At 37.2% G+C, this 16,736-nt stretch overlaps 1 protein-coding gene across 1 annotated transcript; it reads right to left on the bottom strand.

Moving 5' to 3' along the window:
* Positions 1-2,284: 2,284 nt before the first annotated feature.
* Positions 2,285-3,196, bottom strand: LOC114632967 (vomeronasal type-1 receptor 4-like). The gene has a single exon (XM_028781576.1). It carries the CDS (start codon positions 3,194-3,196, stop codon positions 2,285-2,287), a length of 912 nt encoding a protein of 303 aa, XP_028637409.1.
* Positions 3,197-16,736: the final 13,540 nt, after the last annotated feature.

A 16,736-nucleotide genomic window follows, 5' to 3' on the forward strand; every position in this document is an offset into this window, starting at 1 on the left:
CATGCTCAAGGCTTGATGATAATGGACTGAAGGTCTGAACTCAATTAAATGGTGTCCTTATAAGACTTGCTTTGATCATGTTGCCTGTTCACAGAAGTAAAACCCTTGGTAAGACAAGTGGTATAGTTGGGTCTTCAGGTAAAACTATTTCCAATATAGGTAACATATACTATTATATCATTTCACTCCTTCCCTTCCAATTTGAATCTCCTTGGTCTTATTTCCTTGTCTTATTGCTCTAGCTAGAACTTCAAGTACTGTAATGAATGGACCAGAAGAAAGTAGACAGCCTTGTTTGTCTCTGTTTTTAGTGGGATTGCTTCAAGTTTCTCTCTATTTATGTTTATGTTTATGTTTACAAACTTTATGTTTGTAGCTAGCTTCTTGGTTGGAAATGGGAGCCTGTGCACATGAACATATATATGCACACATATGCACAAACAACCATACATACATAAACATATTCATGAACAAATACATGCACACACATAAGACAAAATTGATACATTGTGGAATATGGTGTGTATATTAATTATGATAATATTTCCACAGATAATTTCTTCTGCTAAAAATCCTCCTCTCCTCCCTTCCAACTTCCTCTTCTCCTCTTCTTTGAAATATACTTTTTAGTATTGCCTCAACAATTTTTTGCCTGGGAGTTTCAGAACTAGACAGCATCCATTCTCCTCATTCTATGGTTTCAAAGACAAATTGAAGCTTAATACCACCAGCGGAGAACCAAGGAATTTATTGGGTTTATTAACAGAGGAGGTGTGAAATGGTAGAGTAGCATACAACCAGCTATAAGGACAGGTTGGAGACCGAGGACAAGGAAAAGCAGTGATTGAACCTTCCCTTCCCTTCTTTACTAGAATGTCAGCAGCCAACAAGACCATTTGTGATGATATTTTGTGAGTATACACAGCTTGTTTTTTGAAACTGGCAGTTGTTTAGGGATCCCAGAAAAGTGCTGAACAAGAAATACATGTCACTTAACAAACACCCCCAGAATAGTCACTTCAAAGAGTTAAAATATATTACTGTGGATCTGGAGAGACAGATCAGTGGTTAAGGGCTTATACAGCCCTTGCAGTGTACCCAAGTTTGGTTCCAAGCCCCTACATTGAACAGGTCACAGTCACCTATAACTCCAACTCCAAGGGATTCCTATGTCCCAAGCTCCCATGAGCACTCACACATGAATGTATATTTACACACAGAAATGTAATTTAAAATATTGAAAATAAATCTGTAACTAGCATATTCTATTATGAAATGCTATCTTGAACCTTCATCAGGACCAAGGCAAAGGATATATTTTCTCTTGGCCACCTACATTGCACTTAACTGAAATTGTATTATTCAAATTAAGTTATAATTTGTATAGATTTACACTTAAAGTGTATATACTGGCTAACAATGTCCATGCTGTGTATGCAGTTCTGGAATAAAAATGCTGTGAAAAGATGGCTTACAGGTCATTTTGAGAAGACTAAGAATCAGTCATACAAAATTGTTGTTCTGAAACTGGCTGAATTCCTAGGTGTTTTGCAGTTTTGTTTTCCTTTATTTTCCTCGTTTATCTGGAACATTAGGACAAGGGCAAAGCCTGTGCATGGAATGGATTCTGTGTCACAACTGCTGGGGAGACAGCCGAGATATGAAGTATGTATGACTCAGTGTGTGATATCTCCTGCAGTAGCAACATGGTGAATGGGTTCAGCAGCTTCTGACACTGAGACGGCTGTGGCTTTCTAATTTGATAATGAAATATCTGAGTTACCTGATAGACACTGTCTTAGTTACATTCAGCAAAACATCAGGACCACAAAGCAAGTTGTGAAGAAAAGGGTTAATTCTGCTTACACTTCCAAATTGCTGTTCATCATCAAAGGAAGTCAGGAGAACAATTCATGCAAGGCAGGGACCTGGAAGCAGGAGCCAATGCAGAAGCCATGGAGGAGTGTTGATTATTGGCTTGCTTCTCTTGACTTTTTTTGACCTGCCTTCTTGTAGAACTCCGGACTATCACCCCAGGGATGTCATCACCCACAATAGGCTGGGCCCTCCTCAGTTGTTCACTAATTGAGAAAATGCCTTGTAGCTGGATCTCATAGAAGCATTTCCTCAACTGAGGGTTCTTATACTCTGATAATTCTAGCTTGTGTCAAGTTGACTGATAAAACCAGAGAGTTGCAGACACTGTCCTTAACTTAAATGGTGATTAGAGGAACATAAGAATGGATTTGAGAACCCTTAGAACATGAGACAAGTTCATAGCCTGTTAACTTTTCCACCAACAGGGAAGATAGAGCCTAGAGGCAGAGAGGTTACTACTAATGAGCACAAAGGAGCAAAATATAGGGAAACAGGTTTCTAAAACTGAGATGATGTTGATCACCCACAGTCCCGGATTACCAAATAAGGCCGAATATAGAACCAGGATGGAAGAGATAGAGTAGAAGGTGACAAAAGTGCACACAAGGATCAGGATGGTTTGTGTGGCTCTGGCCTCAGGAGAGACTCTCAGCGAATGTTGGGCATGAATGTACTGGACCTGCCTCTTGTGCCTGTAGAGGATGCTCACCATGAAGACACTGGCCCAGGACATGAGACTCAAACACAGAACATCAGTGAAGCTAAGCAAGAGAATATACAATGGAGTTGTAATAGTACCAGATACAGATGCTGAGCAGTACCCATAGCTCAGTTTCTTAGTGGCATTCCTTCTGTTGCTAGAGCTTGTCACTTTCATGAGTATCATGACATTCAGAAGCAGTTGCATAGGCCAACTGAGTGAGCAGGAAGGGCCCATGTACTTGATGGCTTTGTCCTTAAGCTTCATCCATTTTGTGGTGCTTAAGCTGATTGTGGTTGCTTGGAAACAACTCAAAAGGCATGTTGTATACAGTGAAACCCCCCGGGATACTCTATAAAGGTAAAGTACAAGTTTACAGCCAATGTCATCCAGAAAATATTTCATCCCAAATTCTGCCATTATCTGTGGAATTCCTCTAGAGATAATAAACAAGGAGTTGGCCAGAGTCAAGTGCTTTACAATTAGGGCTTTGAGCTTCAAACCTTTCCCAGAAAATTCCAGGATTAAATAATGAAGCAGAATTGAGGAATTAACCAGGATTCCTATTGTAGTCTGTAGGATGAAGACTATACTCATTACCATGTTCTCTGGTTTCATTTTCTCACTATCAAAATGTTATTAGGCTAAGCATATCTAGGAGGGAAATGTGGGTGTTTTCACTACTTTCATTAAAGAAGCAGGTGCTGTACCTCAGTGGTGAATACTTGCCTAGTAAGACCCTGAGTTTCATAGCCGGCACCTGAAAAATAATAACTTGAATGAAATATTCTTCATTCATCATGTGTGTGAATCTTTCCCAAAGTTTGTTCATATGATAAAAACATCACAGATATAATAAACTAACTAATAACATCTCTGGTAAAAATACATATTGATAGGATCCAAGAATTATTCTAAACAAGGAGTCTAAATCAAAGCATCCAATGCTACTAATGTCAGAAATGCTATTATGATAGTTATAAAAACTACAATGTTATGTAACTCTCTTCATGCTTCCATATACACCGCCAATACTGACATGTTAAAAATGTGTGGAACACTAAGTCCAAACACCACATCATGCACACCCTATCCTATCAACTGCGTGGAGACACTACCAAGAAATTCTCATCACAAAGAGAGGAATGTGTGTAGTGAGTAGACCCAAGTTTCTTATAAACATGCATTTTGTGGAGAGAGACACAAAGAGCCTGAAGAAGGTACAAATCCATACTGTCAAGGTTTTAGTACCACCAGCTCAGTCAAAGATTCCAAAACTGTTAGCTGCAAGCTCAATTTAGTTATCTACACCACCTATTCTAGACTCAGGAAACAAGTTTCTGCTTTCATTTCCAAGCTAAAAACAAAGATCAAGGTTCAAATATCAAGGTTCAAATCAAGTTATGTTCCCAGGTCTCGGTTCAACTTTGCTTCACTCAGGCTCTGGATTATTTATTCAGACATCAATGACTTTATAAAGCCTAAAGTGTGGGGTGCTCTGTGAATCTACATGAGGGTAAAAAATAGCATTATTGCCCAGAATTCCATGTTTTGCCATGCCATTTGTATATGAGACATAGAAAAGATGTATTCGTGCTGCAAATAGTCCAATAATTTTAAAGTAAAGCTAAACTTTTGTTAATAATAAAATTAATATCTTTCCATGCATTTTAAAGCCCTTGAGGACATGACTGCATTTAATGTAAAACAGAAAAACAGAGAGCACGACAGAGAGGTCTGACATCTCAAGTCATCTCGTGGACTCACTTGCAGATTATTCATTTATCATTGTGGCATAAAGGTATTAACATATGGAGGATGTCACATCTGGAATTGTATTCCAAATGATTCTCACAAACTTCTCAATCTTTCCATTTATGGAAGTTACATTTGAGTCACATGCTTATCTAATATGTTTTCTGTCATTAGTTATAACTATTGCCTAGGAAGATAGTGAGAAAAATTTTCTCTATACAATAAAAAAGACAGGTCACACTGAGCAGAGAAGGAAAGTGAGAGAAGGGATCTGGAGGGAAGGATAATCACAGGTGAAAAATTAAAATGATAAATTCAAACACAGCTCAGTTTCCAAAAAATGAAGAACTGTTTGACTGGTAGACTTGGTTTTTAAATGTGTAAAACAGGAATTAGAAATCATTAGGATAAAAAATCGATCACATCTTAAGTTATTTACTTCAAAAGTCTGCAGAGAATAGCTAATCATTCATAAATCTAATTTTCCTAAGCCACTCACTGTTTCTAAGTCATCATATCAACAAAGCTGACAGGGGGTGCTTGGGGGCACAGTGGACTTACCTAGAGAAGAGGATATCACTGAAAGCTGCCACTCCAGGAGCTGGGGGCTACTGTGTTCCAATGCAGTGCTCCTCACTAAGTCACAGGACTGATGGTGCAGGCCTGCAACCCCAGCAACTCTGGAGGCAGAGGCAAGAGCATCACAAGTTCAGACACAACCAGGCCAGATAGGGAGTCCAAAGAAGGCTGAGCAACTTAGCAAGAACTTCTGAAGATCAAAAGGTAACATGAGGGCTGAGAAAACAGATCAATGGTAAGTGCTTACTTGGCACATGTAAGGCCCTTGGTTCAACCCCTGTACTATAGCAAACACTATACTAAAAGTGATGATGATGATGATGATGATAAAAATACTCCTTCTACTAATAAAAAGAATAGAGAAAGAGGGTCTTTGGGGACAAGAGCTAAAATCAGATATGAAATTATCTTGATTCTTAGAGAAATGGTCCTGTATTAAAGTTTTCAGTGAAATCGAAAAAGCTGATAAAACTGCAGACAAGAAATGGAACTTGACTTTATCTAAAATGGGAAGAATGAGATCAATTCAAAGAAAAGAGAATCACAATAAGCCTCATGCATGTTCATCTTCTTAAACCACACACTGACTCTGAGCCCTGACACTGAGCCAGGTCAGTGAACAGAGGCAGAATGGACTCACACAGAGAGAGAAACTTCCAAAAGCTGCAAATCCAAAACAATTCTTCTGTAATATTTCATCTGCAGCGCTCTTCACTCATTCTGAAGTCATGTCTGGCTCGGAGCCTATGCATTCCCCTCCCATATTATTTTATGACAAGAGAAGATGGAGAGTTTCATTGATGAACAGAAAAGAAGACAGGGCTATTTCTTACACTCTGAATGCAAGTATAATCCTCTTTCATCTTTCTTTTAGAATTCTGGGGGCATGTTCTAACATGGTCTGCAGACTTACAACATAATAGAATCATATTAGTCCATGTTTAGCCTTGGACACTGGGCTATAATCTGATAATCTCCTTTATGGTTCAGATAAATTGTAGTTGTGCTGCACAACAATATTGACCACTTCTCCTTACATTCATGAGCATATGCAATATAATCCTTACTGTTTCCTTAACTAACCAAAGAAAATATTAACAACAAACTTAACTTTTTTTTTGCATCAAATCTCAGGCATAGTTAGTTGCAAGGGAAATAAGAAACATACACTTGTTATTTATTTTCCATTTGATACACATCTATTTCCCACTTAGTTGTGTAGAAATTTTGGTTATGTATGAAAATTCTCTTTTCTTATAGGATACTTTGTATTATTTAAGACATTTAAAATGAATATAAACATCCGTATTTCATCATAATATTTTTCACTTATTGAAAATATATTTATTCTTTGACATTTTAATACAGCATATATTTATCATTTTCTGTCACACTCAACTCCTCTCTAATCTTATTCCATTACTTCACACACACTGAACTTTGTGTTCTTTCCCTCTCATAAGTAAAAACACAAAAGAAAGAGGACTAACTATCACTAAAAACATAGAGTCTGGGAAGTATTAGCCAACTTCTCCTGAGTATGAGTCTGACCTCCAGTGTGGTTGATATACTTAGTATCACTCAATTGAAAAAAACTGATTTTATACCTTTCCTAAAATTTTATAAATTGCAAATAAATTTTTGGTGAGGCATGGGAATTTAACAAATTTTCATCAAAGGTAGAGTGGAAATTCAAGGAGGAAAGAATGAATGAATAAAAGAAAGAAGAAAAGAAGAAATGAGGAGACAAATTCCATTTTAAAGAGGAATATATCAAGGATAATCTTCAGGATATTGTGGAAGTAATCAGATTTTCACAAGAGTGGGAATATGCAATCTATTCTGCACCTAACTGTAAACATCCTTGAATTACTGTTAAAGTGTTTTCCATTCTCAATTCCAATCACAGCAATATGGTCACTGCTCCGTGCCCATGTAAGTCTTAAGTTTATAATTATCTATTTCTTGAGATGAAAGTAATGCTCACCAGGATGCTGTGTGATGCCACAGGAGCAAGTGCTGAGCTGAAAGGCTGAGTCTTTCCTGTGTCAAGATGAGACTCTTGGCTCCGATTTATAGGTATATTATTCCCAGTCCCTTTTTCTACTTTAGTAGTGATTTCAACTCAAATATAGATCCACAAGGCCATCTACATAAGGGACTGAGAAAACTTTTAAATGACTTTCCAACAATTATGTGTCAGTGCAAATGTGTCCAAAACACAGGTTCAAATGCAATGAAGCAATTAGAAAGAATTAGAAAGAAAACATCTCTGTGAGCCCACAGTGTCACAAGGAGGGATGCAGAAGGCACAAAGGGCCAATCCTAAGAAAATTAAATTAATGGATATAAGTTAAGTTGCGCACCTTTTCTAATACCCAGACATTCTTGGAGATTTTTTTAATCTTTTAAGATCAACTGAACTAATAGGCATGAAGAAACGAGATATAATACATAGTCTTTGTCTTCCTTTCTTAAAGCCACATTTTTTTAAAAAAATCGATTTTCCTGTACAATTTTCATTCATTCTTTTTAAACTAGAACTTATTTCATTTCATTCATAAAGTAAATCATATAGATAGTTAATGTGTAGTCACATATTTAGAGTTATTTTGCTTTAAACTTCCTTGTAAGTGGATTGTAGTGTACATATGCATCTTTGCCTGTACAGACTTAAGAAGAGAATGATGGTTATTGGAATATTTTTAAATTACAATATTTTTATTAACTCTTTGGGAATGTCATGCATGCATTCAATGATGATTGATTATGTTCACTCATTGAATTATCCTCTAGATCCACCCTCAAATCTATAACTCCTTTCAGATTCATTACTTCAATTTTTATAATCCACTGAGTTCAATTTCTGCTGTCATACTCATAGATGTGTGAGGTCGCCACTGGAGCTTGGTTGATCAACTAGTGGCTGTACCCTTAAGGAAAACTAACTCTACCTTCTCAAAGTCATTAACTACCTAAAGCTCCTCAGTTATGTCTGGGTCTCACAAACCCTCCAGTTATGTTAGACTATTGGCCAGCCTGATCTTGTACAGGTCTTTTGTAAACAACCACAGCTGTTGTGAGTTCATGAGTGCAGTGGTCCTGTCATACTATTTTCCCCTCTGATTCTCCCTGGCATCTGTCACCTATAATAATTTCATCCTATTTTTCATAGTGCTACCTTTGTCTTGTATCATAGGCCCATATCCTCATGTTTATCTATACTTTGCATATTCTCACATAATAATTTTTATAATATGTTGGTTCTACAGTTTTGAAATTTGCTCTTTATTTGATTGTATATTCTGTAAAAAAAATACTATCACGAAATATCTAGTGATCACACTACATGACACAGAAGTCAGTTTTAAGACACTCAACATTTTGCAATTACAGTCTTAAGATTCTACAAATGATAAAAGAGGTGGAAGTGGACTCTATGAGTTCCCTTTCCCCACTGTTGGTCATTTAGGGCCCCCACCCCCATCACCTGAGGTTGCATATTTCCATTCATTCTGTTAGCCCTCAGGGCTTCTCTCCTGTCTCCCCACCATGCCTGATCATGTTTCCCTTTGCCTCCCCTCTCCCACCAGGTCTCTCCCTCTCTCTGCCTCCTGTAATCATTTTCTTCTCCCTCTCAAATGGAATTGAAGCATCCTCACTTGGGGCCCAGGTATTCTGTACTTTTTAAGCTAATATCTACTTATTAGTGAGAACATACCATGCATATCCTTTTGGGTTTGAGTTACCTTACTCAGAATGATATTTTCTAGTTCCATCCATTTGCCTGCAAAATTCATGATGTCCTCATTCTTAATGGCTAAATAGTATTCCATTTTGTAAATGAACCAGATTTTCTGTATCCATTTTTCCATTGTGGGACATCTGGGTTGTTTCTAGCTTCTGGCTATGAAATAAGGCAACTATGGACATAGTGGAGCACATGTCCCAGTGATATGGTGGGTATCTTTTGGATATATGTCCAATAGTTGTATAGCTGGGTCTTCAGGTAGATCTATTTCCAAATTTCTAAGGAACTTCTAGGTTGATTTCCAGAGCGGTCAAAGACCCAGAAATAAGACCACACACTTATGGACACTTGATCTTTGTCGAAGAAGCCAAAAATATACAATGGAAGAATGAAAACATCTTCAATAAATGGTGCTGGTCTAACTGGCAGTATGTAGGTAGAAAAAATGAAAATAGATCCATATTTGTCACATTGCAGAAAACTCAAGTCCAAGTGGATCAAGGACCTCAACATACAACCAGATACGTTGAGTCTAAGAGAAGAGAAAGTGGGAAAGACCCTTGAACTCATTGGCACTGGTGGTGGTGGTGATTTCCTAAACAGAATGCTAATGACTCAGGTTCTAAGATCAAGAATTGATAAATGGGACCTCATGAAACTGAAAAGCTTCTGTAAGGCAAAAGACACAGTCAACAGGACAGATCAGCAACCTGCAGATTGGAAAATAAATCTTCACTAACCCCACATCCAATAGAGGGCTGATATCCAAAATATATCAAGAGCTCAAGGAGCTAACCTCCAAAAAACCAAACCACACAATCAAAAAAAAAAAAAAGTGAAGTATAGAGTGAAACAGAATTCACAACAGAGGAATCTGGAATGGCCAAGAAACACTTGAAATGTTCAAAGTCCTTAGTTATCAGGGAAATGCAAATCAAACTGACCCTGAAATTGTACCTTACACCATCAGAATGTCTAAGATAAAAAAACCTCAGGTGACAGCGCATGCCGGCAAGGATATGGAGAAAGAGGAACATTCCTCCATTGCTGGTGAGATTGCAAACTGGTAAATCTCATCTTATAAAATGGAGGTAGACACTAAATTATATCCTAGCTGGGGAGCTACTCACAACTGTTAGCTGTTGAAGAGGGAAAGACACAGATTTCTCTAACATAGTCCCTCATAATAAAACAATACGACCAAAAGATTATGTATGCAAGAGTATTTGGATAGATCCCATTGTTCTTGATAAGGCTGTTCCTAAAGCACAGAACGTTAGATGGGTAGTGAATGAATGGTGACATTTGAAAGAATTAGGGAATGCATGACTATTATTAAAATAGCTCATATCAAACTCCCAAAGAACTATCATACATTAAAAAATATGCAGCCTAATATTTACTTAAAATGTGATTTCTTTTGTACTAACATGAGAAAAGATAGATATTTTATTTCATTATGTTGTTCACTTTCACTGAAAATTTTGCCTTAGGTTTGTGGAGAGGTCTCAATTTACTTTTAATATAGAAAGTACACCCTTCCACATACATACACCACTTGTGTATGAAATGAATGTTACCTCCTCTTCTCCACATAATTTTAGCCAATAATTTATAAAGCAATTTCCACATAGTTCTAAAGTATATGTATATATATGCTCATTCTTTAATTCCTAACAGCATGGGCATGGTGCAGTGTTTCAGTACCTCCTTATCAATAGTCTCGTATTAGGTCAGCATTTAGTAAATAAGCTCAAACGAGAGTGGATTACAATAAAACTTTTGAGCTACCTTTTTTTTTCTAATTCCCCACAAATTCAACATTGTAGCCCGCTATTCTACGACATCACCCTATGTTCCCAAGCTTGTGACATTTATTGTTTATAATTACCATTGTAGCTCTCTCATTATATAAGAATGTATTTTTATTTTATCAAAAAAGATAATTGTGGGGGGGAGCAGATATACTTGAGTGTTATTTTTGAGAAACAGTATCTGTTCAGTTTTGATATTGGGTCTTTCACTAGGATGCTTAATTCAATGATTAGCCTGGAGGGTCAGCCATAAATATTAGTCTGTATCCACTCCACAAGCTACTTCTCCAGTTCCAATCTAACAGGTAACTTTAGCTGTGTCAACTGTATATGTCACAAGTGATTACTTAGCAGTTAAGAACATTTGCTGTTTTTCCAGAGGACCAGAATTTTGATCCCAATACCCACATGGAGTGGAATATAACTGCTAAACTTCACCTCATGGTTATATTATACCTTCTTCTCTCTTCCTGTAAAAAGTATATGCATGTACACACCTTTAATCCTAACATTTGGGAGACAGAGGCAGGCAGATTTCCAAGTTTGAGGCCAGCCTGGCCTACAGAATGAGTTCTAGGACAGCCAGGGCTACAAAAAGAAACTCGGTCTTGAAATACCAAAAACAAAACAAAACAAAAAAACAAAACAAAACAAAACAAAACAAAAAAAACCAAAAATTCATTTGGTTACTGAAACTTTTAAATTGTAAAATGCTGTAAAACAACATATAATCATTTCCCCTATACATTCAGAAAACTTTCATTTTGGTTTCTGTGTCTATGAATCTGACTACTGTGCTGTGTCATGTAGGTAGGATTTTACAATGTTTTAAGTTGTCTTGTACTTAACACAGTTCTCATATGTTAGGCCAAATGTCTGCTTTGTTAGGACAAAAGTTATTATCTTTATGAAGTTAAAAATAACTTTATTTATCTATTTATACAGTTTTTGTGTGTGTGTACTTCTGGCTATCCTGGAACTCACTGTATAGACCAGGCTGGCCTTGACCTCACAGAAATCCATCTGCCTCTGCATCCTGCATGCCGGAATTCAAGGCCGGTGCTACTGTATCCTGGCTGTTTTGTATATTTAAACACCGAGTTTATCCACTCATTTGGTGATGGTTGCTTTGTACCTTTGATATTGAATGATGCTGAATTTTCAAAATAATCTATAAAATGATCATTGGGATTTCTGTCATTTTGTGCTTTCAGTTTTAGGCATAATTAATTTGAGATTTGTATTTTCATCATTATTTGTTTATTTGTATATGTGTATGTATGTGCCTGTGTGTGTGCATGCACACATATGTATGTATGTATGTTTGTGGTGTCTATGAGAGACAGTGAGACAGAGAGAGAGAGAGAGAGAGAGAGAGAGAGAGAGAGAGAGAGAGAGAGAGAGGGAGAGAGAAAGAGATTGTGTGTAAGTATGCAGGTGCAGATTCCTTGAGAGGCCAGAAGAGGGCACAGGATCCCCTGGAGTTACATTACATTATTTATTAGCCTAGAAAACAAATTCTGGAAGGAAGATGGCTCATAACTTCTGGGCCATCTCCTCTGTCCAATCTATTATTTTGTTAATTTGTTTTTCCTCTCATCCTTTTTTTTTTGTTTCATTGGTTATTCCTAGTGTTCCTATACTCTCTATGGCCTTAAATTTAATTCAGGCTTTTATTATGTATTTCTTTTATTTGGCTTTGGCTCTTTCTATCAAATTGAAGTTATCTTAAACTATGATTTGATTTATTATATCTCTTTAAAGTTTTTAAATTTCTATTTTTATTGTATGTATAGGTGTATTGTCTGCTTATATGTATATTCACCGTGTGTATGCAATGCCTGTGGAGGACAGATGAGGACACTGGATCCCTGGGACCTGGAGTTACAGATGTTTATGAACTGTCATGTAGGATCTGTCAATGGAACACAAGTTCTCTGTAAAAGTTATAAGTGCTCTAAATCACTGAAGCATCTCCCTAGTCCATAAAACACGACTTATACACCATAATTGGTGGCAACACCAACAGCAGTATAAGCATTGAAATGCATCTTGTTTCATGTAATAAAATTAATTAAATTATTTGGTCGTAAAAAGTCAAGGAAAATCTAAAATGTTCACAACACAAAACATCCAGGAAATTTGGGGCATTATGAAAAGGCCAAACCTAAGAATAATAGGAATATAAGTAGTAGAGGATTTCCAGGTCAAAGGCCCAGAAAACATCTTCAGCAAAAGCATAGAAAAAAATTCCCTAACCTACAGAAAAAGAATCTTATAAAGCTACAAGGAGCTTATAGAACACCAAACAGATTGTACCAGAAAAGAAACATTTCTCACCACATAACAATCAAAACATTAAATATATGAAACAAGGAATGAATTTCAAAGCAAGAGGAAAAAGGCCAAGTAACAGATAAAGGCAGGCCTATCAGAATCACATCTGATTTTTCATCTGAGACTGTAAAAGCTAGAAGGGCCTAGGCAGAGGTCTTGCAGACTGTAAAAGACCACAGATGTCAGCCCAGACTACTATATCCAGAAAAATGTTCAATCACCATAGATAAAGAAACCATGCTATTCCATGACAAAACAAAATTCAAACAATACCTTTCCACTAACTCAGACCTACAGAGGATACTAGAAGAAAAACTCCAACTCAATGAAGTTAACTATACTCAAGAAAACACAAGAAATAAAAAAGCTCAAACTATTAAAACCAATAAAAGAGAAACACACACACACTCAATCACCACCATCAAAATAACAAGAGGCAACAATCGTTGATTGTTAAAATCTCTCAATATCAATGCACTCAATTCCCCAGTAAAAAGACACAGGCTAACAGAATCGATGTATAAACAGAATCCATCATTCTGCTGTATACAAGAAAAACATCTCAGCAAATGGTAGTCATAATCTCAGTATAAAGGGCTAGAAAAAGGTTTTTCAAGCAATCTGATCCAAGAAACAAGCTGTATTAGCCATTCTAATATCTCATAAGACATACTGTCAACCACAAGTAACCAAAAAGAAACAGGGAAGGACACTTCATACATGTCAAAGGAACTAGTTAAGTAACTGTCAGGCAAGGATGCAATCAACTGTGACAGAACTCTTAGTCTGTTTTAATTATGTGCCTCTTCTCTTTTTAATTTTTAGCTTTAACACACCTACCGATTGTTGAAAGAGAGGAAGTTGCAAAACAGATACTAAGCTCTCATAGTTGAATCTTTCTGAAGATTTTCACTAAAATGAATTCAAATTAATTAGTCATTTAAGCTCAAGTCACTGACCTTGAGTTGGACACTGCAGAGATTATTCCAACCCTATCTTTTGCCTTGCAGTAGGGAGAAGGCCTTTATTCCTCCCATTTCACCTTGTAGGTCTCTCAGATGGAATTCAGATCCTCAGATTGGGAGACAATGGCTATTAGACCCTGAGCTATTTCACTTGTCTCTTTTAGACTTGTGAAATATACTCCAAGTAGAAGCAAGTGAGTAGGAGGTGATAATGGCTAGTGATAGAAGCTGTGTGATGCAATGCTATCCTCAGAGAGAGAGACCAAAAGGGCAAATGCTTTGCAATAATTGATTCCACAATGACAGTAAGAAGAAAAGGAGGAAAACTTGTGGATTCTGGTAAAGCATGTTAGAGAAAAGGAATTCTGTGCAGATGGAGGTAGTGTGCTTCTGCTTGTCTATCAATTCACTGTCCGTTCATTTTCACTGGTAAACTGGTACTAAATAGCCAAGGATGAGGTGTTCGTGTAAGAAGGCTTAAATAATTGCAAGGGGAAGTCCTTATTCCTGCTTGATGACTCTGCTGTAACCTTAAAACTGCTAAGTATGTATCTATGAAGTGTGTAGTCTTGCTGCAAGCAGCAGCTTGCTTCTTCTAGACTACCACCAAGTGTTTTTCCTTTTTTATATTGTTAGAAAAGCTCCCTGAAAAACAAAAAAAGGTATCTCTTGGAATCTTTTTGCAATATTTTCATGGTATGAATGTTTTGTCTGCACATGTATATGTTTTTGTTAATAGTTTGGTTGTTAGATTCATTCACTACACCACTATTGACAACACAGTGTCCAATGTCCTTGTCTTATCCGACACTGTCTGGGACATTGCTTAGACTTTAACCTTTGTGCCATTTATACGTTTTCCTGAAATGCACTGAGCACTCCAAGGACTTATGGCAAAAGATTCCTCCCAGCTATTCCTAATTGCTCTTTTGAATGTGTTTCTGTAATTTGTTCTTGTTTTAACTCCAAGATGATACGAAGGCCAAGCCATGTGAAAGTAATTATCAATACTTTAGGTAAATGTGGTCAGGGACATACAGTGGTTATAAAAATAATATATGGTTTGTTTGTAAAGAGGCCATCTAATAGAATAATAAACATAATTTGGGGACTCAGAGTCTGATTGCAATTATGGGACTGACTTAACTCACAACAGACACTCAATTGAGTTTGCATGGTGTATAGCAGTTGAATATTTTCCCTTTCCTATCAAGACACTGGAAAGAGTGAAGAAGTAGTTGGAGCAGAGCATGTTGGCTCTGTTTCCATTTCTTTAATTGAAACCCTAAGAATATATTCATGTGCAATATGAGATACTGACTACTAAGAGAGCCTGCTTCCTTCTATGCAGAGGCTACTTCTTACTTTTTGAGGTTATATGCTGCTGCATGCAGTGCCCCTCTCACTGCACCCTTTGCAATTATGATTCAATATGTAGCCAGAGCATCCCTTTGATTGTTTTGATTTTAACTTTTTTCTTTTTTTTCTTTTTTTTCAAATCAGGATTTCTCTGTGTAGCCCTGGCTGTCCTAGAACTCACTGTGTAGACCAGGCTGGCCTCGAACTCAGAAATCCGCCTGCCTCTGCCTCCCAAGCGCTGGGATTAAAGGCATGCGCCACCACTGCCCGGCTTGTTTTGATTTTTATGTCTGTAATATTATTTTCTGTCTCTTTTCTCCTACAACTTACATTCAGTAAATATCCTAGGGTTCAGATCCTTCGTACAGTAATAGTACACCTTTCTTAAGATATTTTAATTACACAATTACAGTTATAGCTAACGGATTTTTAACAGTGTATATAAAAAGCTTATTATGTGAGAAGAACCAAGAGCCAAAGAGCACCTGGCCAAAACGTGTTTATAGAAAAAATAAGCATGGGGAAGGGAAGTGAAGCTCATGGGCTAGAGAGGTTTAGGGCAGGTGGCAGTGAAGAGAAGTGCAGAGAGGAGTCAGGACTCTGTAAGAGGTACTTGTTATGCTGTAAGAGTCCTGCAGTCAGAAAATGCAATTAATATGGCATCTCAGTTAGCCATTTGTCCTGAGTGTCTTTGGAAACAAACAATTTTGAGGAGCTGAAACTGTCTAGGATGTAGGGTGAGAGAGAAAGGATCTCCTGGGGCAAGGCCATGCAACTTGCTTATATTTTGATAGCATTGAACTTCCTTCTGTGTGCCTCTCTGCCCTACCCTTTGTTCCCTAAAGGATGACAAAAACATTTCTATTGTGATGCCTAATTGTTTCCTTGGAGTTGCTGATGTAACTTGCATTATTTTGTTTTGCTTTATTTTCTTCCAGAAGCTCAGGCCCAAGGTGTTTAAAAGTTACCTCACACCCTTGCCAGGGTGCTGTCATGGATTTAGAGTTGAGTTGAAAATCACCAATCTTCTGGGATGGAAAGCGCCTTTAAGTCAGGGCAAATATCTCACCACTGTTTAGCAGAGACTCACTTGCCATTGCAACACATGCCATCATGATCTCTTTGAACATGAAGATAAGTGACTACAGCATACGAGCAGTAAGAGCTAAAGACTTAAAAGCACTCTTAGGAGCAGCCACACTCCTTTTCACAGATACATCTTCATTTTCTTCCCAAATGCCTTTATTAATGTTAGTTGTACTTAAAATCTTTATTATGAATTTCTTTCTATAGCTCTGCTGAAAGGAAGAAAGAAAAGAAGGATGGAGGGTAGGAAGAAAGAGAAAGAAAGAAAGAAAGAGGTCAAGTAGAGAAGGGGACTCTAGTGTTGATTTAAGAAGTGGGTACGTGAATAGGTTTTTGGATGAAATTGGGGTATTTTAACTCAGGGCAGAGTTGACTGTCTCCAGTCCTTCCTAAGCTGTGAACCCTATATCTCCCATGAGCTACTGCTGAGTCTCTCTTACTACTGATATCACCTCATTTTCAGGTATGTTTGACTTTCTCTGTTACTATTGTCATTGTCACTGTCCAGAGTT

The sequence above is a fragment of the Grammomys surdaster genome, unplaced genomic scaffold (assembly GCF_004785775.1).
Source record: "Grammomys surdaster isolate TR1022 unplaced genomic scaffold, NIH_TR_1.0 479, whole genome shotgun sequence".
NCBI lineage: Eukaryota > Metazoa > Chordata > Mammalia > Rodentia > Muridae > Grammomys > Grammomys surdaster.